We start from the raw sequence: 14,631 nt of genomic DNA, 5'->3' as shown, positions 1-14,631 counted from the left end.
CAGTGTTATTCTCACGGCTTAATAAACTTGTTTGTGAAGGGATACATTTTAACTGCAACTAATATTTTATATTGGTTTGTCCCCAGGATATTTTATTGTGCAAAAGTTCATGTTGATATTTAGATTTAAGTTGATAATATGAAATTGTGTTGAATATTTGCAGTATCATTAAGAAAAGTAAATTCTAGAAATTCACAGCTGCCAAATAAGTTGACATATGTGATCTGCATATTAAATATCACAGAAACTTAATTTATAGGCAGTAATTCTTGTCTTTTAAAGAATCCTCTTATGACTATGCAATAGAAATATATGTGAAGCTTGAATCTTTGAAATGATATCTATAAAATTGTCATTGTTTCTATATAGTTTTCTCAAAAAAAATATTAGAAAGTATGTCAAGTTTCTATTTTTCAGCTTGACCAAGCAAGTAGTTCTTATCTTCTTTTTTTGTTTTTTGCGGGACAATGAGGGCTAAGTGACTTGCCCAGGGTTACACAGCTAGTAAGTGTCAAGTGTCTGAGGCCAGATTTGAACTCAGGTCCTTCTGAATCCAGGGTCGGTGCTCTATCCATTGCTCCACCTAGCTGCCCCCCAAGCAAGCAGTTCTTAAACTCAAATTGTAAATACTAAATACATTGTTCCTCTGTTATGCTGAATATGAAGTGTAAGTATTCTAGTAGTGAAAAAGAGAAACACTGCTTTCTCTGCCAAAGGTGAAATCAAGGCCTCTTGTTCTAGATGTTACATTAGTAATAAGGCTGGACTGACTTAGATAGGTCATTAATTTTGACTGTCTTCAGTTTAGAAGTAAGGATAGAGAAATTAGTCACAGTCTCAGAATCTTAGAGCTGGAGGGGGCCTCATCAGACATCATCACTTGCCTAATGGATGAATATCCCTTCTATGCCATCTCTGACACATGATTGAGAATAGTCAGTTTTCAGTTATCAGCAATATTGAAAGGTAGAAGAGGATAATATAATAATCATTTAAATGTGCTTTTGGAATATGGTCTGAGCCGTAGTCATAAGCAGTTGTTTCTTTCTATGCTCAGCAATGGGTAGTAGTCATTAAAATATAAAAATCATAGAAAGGATTTGAGGGCTCAAGGTGTTCAGCTCCCTCATTTTACAAATGAGGAAACTGAGGTCTAGTGACATCAAATAATTTTCCCAAGGCCATATCAAACCCTTCGTTTGTATTGCTGATATATTTTCAGAGGATTTTCTTCTTTAATATTCTCACCTAGGAGGTGCATTGTATTCTGATTCACAGGGTGTTGCTCAGGTTATGATTCAGTCTTTTCAGTTGTCATCTTGTACACTCTTCAACGCCCAAATGCAGGATGTAAGTCCCAAAAGCCTGAAGGATGGCTTCTTCTGTTTTTTAATTTTTTCTCCCTTTTTCTTTGACTCACATGTGCTTTTCACTGATTTCACTATTGGTTCCCATAGTGGAAATCAAGAACAATTACATTTAGTAATACTTTACATTAGTTACAGATTTTTCAGACTGTTTTGATATACATTTAATCTTTTATAATAGCCTTATATTGGGAGAGTATAATTCCCATTTTAAAGTTGAATAAACTGAGGCATAGTCAGTCAGTAAACATGAAGCACCTGTCTTGTGCCAGGCACTGTTCTGAATGTTGAGAATGCAAAGAAAACCTAAAATCATATAAAATATCAATTGCTGAACTGGGACTTGCATATAGGTCCCTCAATTCCTAGTTCATTGTGCTTGACACTACTCCATTCTGCCTCAGGCTTAATTGTTTATTAATAATTTCTGTTTCATAAAAAGGAAAAACACATTCTTGTTAAAGTTATGGGTTCTGCACATGTGAGCAGTTTGGGTGCTGTGGCTATTTTTTCTTTGTGTGAAGTGACATTTTGTGTTCTGTATTTTAAAAGTATGGCTGTGGTCAGAAAAGCCAGTGTAAAATGACACCTTTAATCCATGTTTCTCCACTTCCTGTTTGTTCAGTTATGCAACTAGTCCAAATTATTAATTATCCATGTGACATACGTAAATTAGCCATGCAGTATCATCCAAGCTGTTTTCTTTCTCACAGCCTCCAGAGAAAAGTTACCAACTAATTTGACCCCACAGTATTTGTTTTTGATGTTTGATATTTATCAAACAGAAGTGAAAAGAATGCAGTTTGATCTTTTTCAGAAACCAAGGCTTAACTTTTAATTATTGTTCAGTTATAGCACTTTTATTTAGAGTTTTTCAACAGAATAAGCAAAATATGGTTGTTTTGAAGGGAGAGAAACATTGTGAATCCTTATTACTTTTCTGATCATGACCATATGTTTTATTTGGGGTTTTTTTGGGGGGGGTAAGGCAATTGGGGTTAAGTAACTTGCTCAAGGTCACACAGCTAGTTAAGTGTTAAGTGTCTGAGGCCAGATTTTAACTCAGGTCCTCCTGAATCCAGGGCCGGTGCTCTCTCCACTCCACCACCTAGCTGCCCCTTGACCATATATTTTAGCCTTGTACTTCAGGAAAACCACAAAATGTCTGGAAGAAATAGGTAAAATATGTATTATACAGTGTCCCTTTTTTTTCTCAATATTTTTTATTATCAAGTTGTATTTTTAATCTCTAAGGCTTTTCTTTCTTTTTTTTTTTTTTTTTTTTTTTCTTTTTTTTTTTTGCGGGGCAATGGGGGTTAAGTGACTTGCCCAGGGTCACACAGCTAGTAAGTGTCAAGTGTCTGAGGCCAGATTTGAAACCAGGTACTCCTGAATCCAGGGCCCGTGCTCTATCCACTGCGCCACCTAGCCGCCCCCAGGCTTTTCTTTCAATGTAAAGATTTTTTTTTGCGGGGCAGTGGGGATTAAGTGACTTGCCCAGGGTCACACAGCTAGTAAGTGTCAAGTGTCTGAATCCAGATTTGAACTCAGGTACTCCTGAATCCAGGGCCGGTGCTATATCCACAGTGCCACCTACCTGCCCCAAGATAAATAATTTTGTTAGGATGGGACAGATCTTTTGTACTGAGATTACTTAATTTTTAAATCAAGGTTTATTTTCCAGTTTTATTGTGTCAATATTTCTCTTTTCTTCAGTGGTGGTATATTTAAGTCATTCATTCTTTAGCTGTTGTCTTTCATGTGATTCTCTTTTCTTATCTATCTGCCCTCAAAAAAAAAGACTACAGATTAACCCATGCTGAGATTCTGTAGAGATCCTTGCATTGACTGCCTTTTTGTTATTTAAGAAACCGTTATCTTTCAATTATTGTCAGGGAGTGGGTAAATTCCATATTCTACTTGAAATTACTGATTTCTTCCTCCCTCCTATCTTTTTTGTTTTCAAAGTTGTTTTTTTTGCATTTGAGAACCCATTCTGGGTACTTCCTTAAACAAATCCCTCTACATTGCTATATTTTTATCTTCCTTGATTCCCAGAAGAACCTTCTGTGTTGGATGAATTACTACCCTCAGGGCTTTACTTAGCTAAGTAAGTTTGTAAGTAGATAAAATCTACTGTATTGCATTTTATTGCACAGTTATATACTTTATACTTGAATTGCATCCCTAACCCAAGGATCCAAACATGAATTATGAACATTAATTTATTTCTGACAAATTTATTGGTAAGGGATTAAATCTTCATTTTTACTGATAAAACTTTAGTAACAGATAAGTCAGGTAAGCTGTTTTAGATAATTCAGTGAGTCTCCACCATGGGGAATAATTCAGGATTCCTAAATTATGGTAAAGTTTTAAATTGTGTTTGTTAGGAGTTACATGTACAAAATCTTTTAAAATACACTCTGATTTTGTTAGCAAAGAGATAAAACCTACAATGTTTTTACCATAGCACTATTATTGCTAGTTAACTTTATAAAAGGATTTTTCAAAAAATTTCATAACTACTTTTTTCTAAGGGTAGGATGCATTTTAATCGTAGTCACACCTATCCATCTTGTCTCCCAATGCAACATTCTTTCTAATTCATCTAACTTCTCTTGGGATACTCTTCAGTGGCAGAAGCCCACTTTGAAATGCAGCCTGTTATATTATTGGAAATATCTCATAGTTATTAGAAAGTTCTTTCCTTTATTGAGGTTATATTATTTCACTTCTCTGGTCTAAAATAATTTACCTCAATTTTTTCTCCAGGCGGCATCATTTCTAGATCCACAGTCTAGTTTATCACTTTTCCTTTTAAAATGTGGTGCTTATAATTGAATAAAATACACAAACTGTAGTCTAACACAGAATAAAGAGGAACTCTCTATCCTTTCATTTAGACATCATATAATAATTAATGAAGCCTGAGACTGAATACAGTACCTATGATACCCCTTTGGGCTTATATTGAGTTTGTTTTCAAGTAAGATACCTAAGATTTATTTTCACAGAAATTGCTTTTGAGCCATGCTTTTCCCATCATATGCTTGACTTGTACAGTCCAATTTTTAACTTAAATTTGGGACTTCAATTTTATCTCTGTTGATTTTGGCCCTTGATTCTAGTGTATTGTACCATTCATTATGCTAGCTAGCACCTTTCTTAGTTTTATGTCATTGGTAATTTTGAGAAGTTTGTCTACTAAGTATTTGTCTAAAACATTGATGTTGAGCAGAAGACCAAAAAGTGATCCCTTGGCACGGCACTAGAGAACTCCCTCCAAGCTGGCAGTAATTTTTCTAATAAACATGTCTACATGGAGACCTACATGTGAATAGATGAATAGAGAAACAACTTACTTTTTTGACTATAAGTAATTGATCACATGGGTTTTCCCATAATTTTTAAAAGCTAAAATTGTTTATTCAGGCAGTCAGTAAACATTTATTAAGTACCTACTATGTGAAGTGCTGAGGATACAAATATGAAAAAAGAAAAATAGTCCCTGTTTTCAAGGAGCTTACTATCTAAAAAAGCAAGAAAACATGCAAAAGGAAGCTGAAAAGTAGGGTGAAGAGGAGGGAAGGTACCCAATGCAGGGGTATAGTGAAGTCAGAGAAATAGTGTAGCCAGGTGAGAAATGAGATGTATGAACTAAGCTTTCTCCTTAAATGGAGATTTTGGAGTTCATGACCTTACTTTCCAATCAAAGAGGCAAAAGGTAGTGATGAAATAAAGTACAAAGGCTGATGGGATCTTGAAGAATTATTCTAGGAAATTTGTATACTTCACAAAATCATCGTGTTCCCGGATGTAAAAGGCTGTTGTTAGTTACATAAATTGTAATTTATGGAGTTGATTTACAAGCCTTTTCTTTTTACTGATATGATTATAGATAGGGTATTTTGTGTTTATGCCAAATTACACAATTGAGGTCACTTAGATAAAAAGAACCTATTTGTTATTTTTACCTATTTAAAAAATTATAGGTAATCTTAAGGCATTTTTAAAAAGTCAAGTATTTTTTAAATTATTTATTTATTTATCTTAAAGCTCAGGGACTTTTTTATTCTTTTCTTCCATAGTTCCAAATTCCTCACTTCCTCCTATCCCCTCCCCCCAGTCATTGAAAAGGCAAGAAAAACAAATCTCATTACAAAAACATACAGTTATGGAAAACAAATTTCCATGTTAGCTATGTTCCACCTGCTCCCCCGTCCCCCAGATAAAAGCAAGCAAGCAAGCAAACTATATACTTCATTTTGTACTCTGAGTCTGCCAATTTTCTATCTGGAGGTTGATCAACATGTTTCATTATGAGTCCTTTGGAATTGTGGTAGACCATTGTGTTCATTAGAGTTAGTAAGTCTTTCACAGTTGATTATTTTTGCAGTATTGCTGCTACTGTGTAGCTTGTTAACCTAGTTCTGCTCACTTCACTTTGCATCAGGTCATAGAGGTCTTCCTAGATTTATCTGAAACCATCTCCTTCATCATTTCTTATAGCAAAATATCATTCCATCATCTTCATTTATCATAACTTCTTCAGTCATTCCTCAATTGGTGGATACCCACTCAGTTATCAGTTCTTTGCCAGTACAAAAACAGCTGCCATAAATATTTTTGTACATATGGGTCCTTTTTCTTTGATTTCCTTGGGGTATAATCTAATTGTGGTACTGCTAGTCCAAAGGTTATGCACAGTATAAGAGCTTTTTGGTCATAGTTCCAAATAGTTAGACATAGCTCCACTAACCATGTGTTAAGAATATTTGTTTTTCCATATCCCATCCAGCATTTGTCTTTTTCCATTTTTGTCATTTTAGCTACTCTGATGAATGTGAGATGGTACCTCAGAATTGTTTTAATTTGCATCTAACTAATTAGTAGTGATTTAGAGCATTTTTTTCATATGACTATTGATTGGTAGGTTTTTTTCCTCTGAAAACTGCCTATTCATATCCTTTGACAATTTATCAATTGGGGAATGGCTATTGTAAAATTAACTTAATTTGCTATATAGTTTAGAAATGAGACCTTTATTAGAAGACTTACTGCAAAGGTTCACCCCCCCCCCAGTTTCCTTCTTTTCTTTTAATTTTAGCTTCATTGGTTGTGTTTGTGCAAAACCTTTTTTATTTTTATGCAGTCAAAATGATCCATTTTACCTCCTGTGAACCTGTCTCATGTTTGTTCAGGAACTCTTGTCCATAGATGTTAGGGGTAACTTTAACCCTGCTCTACTTATTTGCTTTATATTTAAATCAGGTATTCATTTTGAGCTCACTTTGGTATACAGTGTGAAATGTTGGTCTATGCCTAGTTTTTGCCAGTCTGTTTTTCCAACAGTTTTTGTTACTTAGTGAATTCTTGCCTTAATAGCCAGGTTTATCAGTCTCAAGGCAGAATGACACTGTCAGTTACAGGGAATTAATTGTCTGCCTCAGAATCCCCATAGCAAGGCAGATTTCCCTAGTGAACTTTAATTGCTTCCAAACACCGCTCACCCCCACCCCCCCATCCCTCAGTCTTATTTTGCCTGAAAGTCAGTGAATCTAGATTGTACATCTTGGACCATTCTTGATCTAAGGGGCATATCTGATCTAGGGGTTCATATCTGTTTTCATGTAAACAGGTGTGTGTGTGTGTGTGTGTGTGTGTGTGTGTGTGTGTGTGTGTGTGTGTGTGTGTGTGTGTGTGTGTGTAGAAGGATTTGGTCCTATATCTTGGGGGCTAGATCAGAAGTGGTCTGGCCTCTAAGGAAGAGATGAAGACAACGAATCATTGGCTGGCTTAATATACCTATTTGAATTTGCCCCCTTTTTTTTGAACAAGCTCTTAGCATATTCATTTATAAGTCAGTCTAACAGGTCCCCAAACCTACATGATATTATAAATTCACTTAGCCTTCTTGAAACTAAGTCATTTGGAATCTTCCTAAGAGTCAAAGTATTTAGTAATATTGTAAAGTTATATAGCTTTTCATTTGTTGGTTGAGCGAAAGTAACTCTTATTCTTATTCTTTCTTCATAATTCTTCAGGAATGATGTGGTGGGCCTCAAATTATCATTCTTGGCACATTTCTAAATTGTAACTCCATCAATAAAAGACTAATTTATTAATATAATTAATTTCTTGTTAACCATTTCTTTCTCAGGAAAAAAGTTTTAAAATTTGGCTTTTTAAAAAATTAGATGTATAAACCAACTTTCTAAGGAAGCATTACTTATTTTTCTTATTTTCTGTAGTATACTTTGGGCCATTTCTAGAAGCAAGATGTTAGTGTAATAGTACATTCTGTTTAATTATTTTTGTGATTGTATATTTCTTATGTTTGCATTGTTCTTAGTTTTGAGTTTAGAATGAGTTTATAATCATTTTACTTTTGTTTCTGATTATCCAAAAATTGGATAATTAGCAGATCTTTAAAAAGTCAAACATATTGTTTTTGGTGATTTGTATGATAATGATCTGGACCCCTTGTTATACATTAATATATATATATATATATATATATATATATAGATGTACTAGTATATTTACAAAGTGCTTGTTAATAGATTTTTGCATGTATCTGATAGGAACAAGAATTTGTTCAGAAGCAACAACAGGAATTAGATGGATCACTGAAAAAAATCATCCAACAGCAGAAGGCAGAGTTAGCTAACATTGAGCGAGAATGCCTGAATAACAAACAGCAGCTCATGAGAGGTATGTAGAAATGTGCAGCTTGTATATGTGCAAGTAGTAGCAATAACAATATTAAAATGGTTTCTGGGGTAAATAGATCAACATTGTTCTTTTCAGGGTAACTATCTTTTTTTTAGAAACATTGTTAGATTTAGAATTTTTATGCAAATTGAAAACTAAGGTGAAAAATTAGATAGTTACAGCCAGAAGCTCTTATTAGTGGTGTTGGGTCTCTTCAGTATCTTATACCTTTGGATATACTTCATGACTATATAATGAGATGGAAATTGAAATACTCATTTCCTTGAAACATTTAAACTATTAAATAACCTCTTTCTCATTAATTTACCTAGATGGAATTTTGGAGGGCATTAGTTAACTGTTCATAGAAAATTAGAACAGGACGGAAAGAAGTAATAAATTGCCACTATCTATACAACTTTGGTAATTTTTCATTTGTACTTTAAAATATAAATTCCCAGTAGCTTATTACTGGAACTGAATACATATTTTAGGTTAATATTAAAACTAGGAAGCAAAAATATGTTAGAAAAAACCCCAAAAGCACATTTCTGAAAATTATTTTTCTCTTCCAGCTCGTGAAGCTGCTATTTGGGAACTTGAGGAAAGACACTTACAAGAAAAACATCAGCTGCTTAAACAACAACTTAAGGATCAGTACTTCATGCAAAGGCATCAACTACTTAAGCGCCACGAAAAGGTTAATGAAAAGATTCTTGTTCCCTTTTTGCATTATGGTATTTGTAGGGCTTTTGAATGTTTAGCTATAACCAAGGGGCAAGAAGTGAACAAGCATTATTAACACCTTCTATGTGCCAGGCACTTTGCTAAGTGCTTTACAAATATTATCTCATTTGATCCTTATAGTAAACCTGAGAGATTAGGTAGATGCTGTTGTTATAACCCTATTTTACAATTGAGGAAACTACCCAGGGTCACATAGCTCATAAGTGTCTGAGGTCAGATATAAATTCAGCTTCATATTCAGCTTAGAGTAGGTTTTTGAGGGGTGAGAGTTTAGAAAGGGGATGGGGATTATTGCGAGATCACCCCCCCCACCCCCCCTTTTTTTTTTTTTTTGCTGAGGCAGTGAGGGTTAAGTGACTTGCCCAGGGTCACGTAGCTAGTACGTGTCAGTTGTCTGAGGCTGGATTTGAACTCAGGTCCTCCTGAATCCAGGGCCGGTGCTTTATCCACTGTACCACCTAGCTGCCCCGAGATCACCCATTTTAAAAAAACATTTATATTGATATCTTTTGTTTTTGCATCACCTTAATTTCCGAATTATCGCCTTTCCTTCTTGTCTACCTATTGAGCCATCCCTTCTTACAGAGTGAAAAAAAGCAAGTTAGCAAAAGCAAGTAGCATATCAACTGAATCTGACCAATGTTCCATATCCCTGGTCCCCCATTTCGTCAAAGAAAGGAGGGAAGTACATTTTTAAAAATCTCTTCTTTGGGACCAAGCTTTTTCATTATAATCACACAACATCCCGTGTGCTTACCTTTCTTCTGCTTGCTGAAGTTTGCAGCCTCTCTCTCATCCTCTACATCTAATCAGTTGTCAAGTCCTTTTGATTCTATTTGCACAACATCTCATGTCTGTTTCTTTCTTACTCCTCACATAGTCCTCCCATCTCAGCAGGACTCTTACAGCAGTCTTCTTATTAGTCTCTAATTTCCTTTCTTATCCATCTTCTGTGCAACTGCTAGAGTAATACTTGAGGATCAACTTAAGTGCTCCTCATCTTTGATGCCCATCCTGCTCTCCTGCCCCCTTAGTTGCTAGTGCCCTTTCTCCCCCAAAATTATTTTGAATTTACTTTGTATGTACTTTGTAATTACTTACCTCCATTCATTTTCTTTTTTTTTCCTTTTTTTTTTTTGGGTGGGGCAGTGGGGGTTAAGTGACTTGCCCAGGGTCACACAGCTAGTAAGTGTCAAGTGTCTGAGGCTGGATTTGAACTCAGGTCCTCCTGACTCCAGGGCCAGTGCTTTATCCACTGTGCCACCTAGCCGCCCCCTCTCCATTCATTTTCTATCTTCCCCTTCTCCAAAATGTTAGATGCTTGATAGAAGAAACACTTTTGTCTTTTTATTTTTATCTCCAACCCTAGCACACTAGGCACTGTGCACTTAAGAGTTACATAAAGTACTATATAGAGTGAGTAGCTCACAGGATGGAAGGGAATAAGCATTTATATAACACCTACTATATGCCAGGCACTGTGCTAAATACTTTACAAATATTATCTCATTTAATCCTGTGAAGTAGGTGCTGTTATTAATTCCATTTTATAGTTGACAAAACTGTGGCAAACAGAGGTAACTTGCTCAGGGTCACACAGTTAGTGTCTTGAGATCAGATTTTAACTCAGAGCTTTCTGAATCCAGGCTTAGTACACTGTACTATATAGCTGCCTTGAGGGAATGAATGAGAAGAGGTTTCATGGACAAATTGGTGCTTATACCAGGATCTTGAACAATGGTTAGAATTCTGATAGATACAATTCTGGTAAGGAGGTGTTCTAGATGGCTGAGAAGGAAGACAGGAAGCTGAAGGTGTAGAGATAGCATAATTCATCAGATGTTTGCAGAATGGCAGATAGATTACTTTGGCTGTAGCATTAGTGTACAGAGGAATAGTGAGAGATGTAAAGATGGCCTAAGACTATTGTGGAGCATCTTGAATGCCAGGCTAACAAATTTTGAACTTTATCCTCTAGGTGACAGGGAACCATTGAAGATTATAAACAGGAGAATTACATGCTTGTGTTTCTTTAGGAAAATTAATCTGTTGGTAAATTCTAAGAGGGATCAGAAGAGAAGAGAACTCTCAGATATCATTTGTTTGGTATAATTCATTAAACTAATACTCGTGAGACAAAGGCAAATTAAATGGGAATAAATGTACTTCTGGCTATATAATCCTAAGAGCTGTTCATTGGAAATACAAAGAATATCTAATTAAAATATTAATATGTTAATAGGATCATAGGCATATATTATTTTTATCTATACATTTTTAAGGATATGGCTTCTAAAGGATAGTGTGTGAATAGTAAGCGCATAAATTAAAGTAGCTATAATATTTCTGTATCAGTAGATTATATTTAAAACTCTTGTAGGAAACTGAACAAATGCAGCGATATAATCAACGGCTCATTGAAGAGTTAAAAAACAGACAGACTCAAGAAAGAGCAAGACTACCTAAGATCCAACGTAGTGAAGCCAAGACCCGGATGGCCATGTTTAAGAAGAGTTTGAGAATCAATTCAACAGGCACTCCAGACCAGGACCGTGACAAAATTAAACAGGCAAGGAGCTAAATTATTTGCTTCAAATTAGATTTTTTAAAAAATTAAATTAGTTGTGAAAGGCAAATCATAGTAATATTGGTACAAATTTAACACTACCTTTAGCCTAATGAGATAAAAAGCCAAAATCAGGATAGATGTAAGACCATAATCAACTTCTTGGGGCTGGTGCTAATCAAAGAAGGGTGCCTCTAACCACCTGCATCCCAGACCTTGGACTAGATTGCTCTCAACTGTTACCCCAGGAATTAGGTTGGAACTATACTAACCTGGGGAATATTGATAATAGTGTACTAAGTTGCTTAAATCTAAACTGTTATATTGGCTCACCATGACACTACTGAAGGAACTTATTACTGCATTTCTCATCCATACACCCATCTAGGCCCCATAGCAGTTAGGAGAATGTTGGACAGATAAGCAGAAGATCCCCAAAGTCTTGATGTGTAGAAAAAAGTTATTTCCAGTCTGAATTCTGCTTTACAGTTGAGAAAGCCAAATTTTCATTATTGTTTGCATAGCATGAAGCTATGGTAAAGGAACCAGTGAATCAGAATAACTTCAATGTGTTCACTTAGTGAAGACTCACGTTTTCTCATTTCTTGTCTTTCTATATAGGACTTTACAAGCTATTAATTTAAATTTAGTGTTGTATCTCCCAGCTATTCTGATCACAAGGCTAAGTAAGGAGGAGGCTCCATTTTCTTCTCCTCAGGTCTCATGTGGGAAGAACCAGGAGTTTTTAGGTATGGGTTTTCTTTCCTTCCTGCTTGATTTAGAGGAGGAAGCTTGGCACACCTCTCCAGCTGATTTCTAACACTTAGCCGTTTTGACAGAATGGATTTTTTTAAGTCTGAAAATAAGTTACTATGATAATTTTGGTTAGCTTTAGTTGATTGTAACTTAAAATTTTCAGCTTAATCTATTAAATTAAAATCCTTAAAGAGACATTCAATAAATCAAGATGCTTATCATTCTATTTTTCCCCGTGGCTTGTTTGGTGGTTAGTTTGCTGCTCAAGAAGAAAAGAGACAGAAAAATGAAAGGATGGCTCAGCATCAAAAGCATGAAAATCAGATGCGGGACCTTCAGTTGCAGTGTGAAGCTAATGTCCGAGAGCTACATCAACTACAGGTTAGCTGTACAATTCCCAAAACAAAGGGAGCTCATGATATTTAATCACTCATTTGTCCAGACTCATTTGTCCAGAGAATTGTTTCAGCATCACACTAACAGTAAAATAATAATTAAAGAATTCTTAAAATTTAAAAATAAGCCTTAATTATCTGACTTCTTTTTTCATTAGCATTGTATTTTTAATATATTGTATCTCAGAGAAGATACAACATGTATTTCAAATTGAACCACTGTTACACTTTTAAATACAAATTTCTCAATTTGTTATTGTAATAGGAATTCATTTATTCCTGTGTTCTTGTAAAGAAAGGGTGATCAGAAATGTTCTTAGCAATATAGTTTCTTAAAATTCTAAGGGGCACTTTAGAATAGATTTTCTTTGATTTGAATATGCAGCCATTATACCACATTGCCTGATATTTATAGTTCTTGCGTTGTGTTATGCCTGTTGCAGGCATCTAATAAATATTTGTTGAGTTGAATTGGTTTACAGTGGCTACTAATTTTAGCATCTGGTATTGGTGGTAAAGCATATACAAAACTACCTTCTAAATTTTTGTGCAGGTTTGTAAGTTTCCTAATAGAAAAGAGAAAGTGCAAAAAGTAGAACTTACTCATTCCATGTTACCTTGTTTACATAGTAAATAATTGATTTGGCTTTTAAGCCAGATAAACTTTAATTTAGGCCAGGTTAAATTTTCTGAATCTTGACGAACATTGTAAAAGAAATTTTAACATCTAATGTGTATGATGTTCAATCTAAAGTCTGTAATCAATTTTTGAAGACATAATTGTGGGAAATAACCTACTGGTAAAAAAATATTCATAACTCCTCTTTTTGAAGTTGCAAAAAATTGGAAACAACCTATTGGACAATGAGTAGAGGATGGCTGAATAAATTCTGGCCCATTATCATGATAGAATATTGTTCCATTATAAGAATGATAAATAAAAGGCATGCAGAGAATTTTGAAAAACCTATATGAAGTAATTGAAAGTGTTATTAGTTAATTATAGATGCATTTTTTTAAAAGAGAGAGAAAGGAAGGAAAGCCAAAAGTAGAACTTCAGATAGACCAGGAAAGGGATAATGAACAAAGCATTTTTTCCCACTTGTTTGTTAATTCATTTGGTTCTACTTTACTAAATGTTAAGGGTTGTATGTTAAATTTACTTGTTACTTTGTATGTTTATCTGATTATATTTTTAGTGCTTACTAAGTTGGTAAGAGAAATTATTTTATTCCTGGAAAAGTTTACTGAGGTGAATTAGTATTACTTATAGCTATGTTTTTTCCATATTTTCAGAATGAAAAATGCCATCTATTGGTTGAACATGAGACTCAGAAACTAAAGGAGTTAGATGAGGAGCATGGCCAAGAACTAAAGGAGTGGAGAGAAAAATTGAGACCCAGGAAAAAGGTAACTTAAAAAAAAGAGAGAAATTAAAAGGCACTATCCTAATTCTAAAAATACAACTTAGTACAAAAATGTTGGTCAGATCGGTAGCAGTTTGATAGTCATTACAGAAAATAAGAATCTCAAAGTGACTCATAAAATTTTCTGCTTTGCTTTATTCTTCCAAGAACGTATCATGTTGCTGTTTTGAAAACACAACTCAATTTAGCTAGCATATTTGGTAGGTCTTCATTCATATGTACTTGCATAATAATTGGTTAATTTCTTAGGCCTCTAGAATTTTCCATATATGTATTCCTTAGCCAAAAAGTGAAATGTGAAGATTCCGAAGACATTGAATCTCATTATTACTTAATTAGAACAGTCTTGAATTAAATGTATTTATAATTTTTCCATTGGAAAGTGATTTTCTGTTGTGGTCAGATTTATTGCTACTTTGTTATTATGATGTTACTTAAAATTAGGTGGATTGGAGTTAGGTGTGTGTGGGAAACTTGCTGTTATCAAAGGATGCCTATTAGCCAATTCCATCTTCTCCAGAGCCAATTCAGGAGTAGGGAAAGTGGTCAGACTTAGCTTTCCAATTTGAGTAAATAGTTGCTTGCTATTATTATGGGCTCCTAATCCAGAGAAAGAAAGCAGTAAATCCTTTATTCTCTGGAGATTTCAGAGTGAC

General features: G+C 34.7%; 1 protein-coding gene across 2 annotated transcripts in view; it reads left to right on the top strand.

Moving 5' to 3' along the window:
• Nucleotides 1-14,631, top strand: part of SLK (STE20 like kinase) — a 62,134-nt gene that overhangs the window by 43,417 nt on the left and 4,086 nt on the right. For both annotated transcript variants that reach the window (XM_043982193.1, XM_043982192.1), the window contains 5 exons: nt 7,955-8,084; nt 8,660-8,784; nt 11,212-11,400; nt 12,409-12,534; nt 13,845-13,958. In XM_043982193.1, the coding sequence (XP_043838128.1) occupies nt 7,955-8,084; nt 8,660-8,784; nt 11,212-11,400; nt 12,409-12,534; nt 13,845-13,958 (684 nt within the window). The remainder of the gene's footprint in view (nt 1-7,954; nt 8,085-8,659; nt 8,785-11,211; nt 11,401-12,408; nt 12,535-13,844; nt 13,959-14,631) is intronic.

Source organism: Dromiciops gliroides, chromosome 2 (genome assembly GCF_019393635.1).
Source record: "Dromiciops gliroides isolate mDroGli1 chromosome 2, mDroGli1.pri, whole genome shotgun sequence".
NCBI lineage: Eukaryota > Metazoa > Chordata > Mammalia > Microbiotheria > Microbiotheriidae > Dromiciops > Dromiciops gliroides.
Note: the sequence above shows the minus strand (reverse complement) of the source record. Positions and strands in the feature narration are given on the sequence as shown.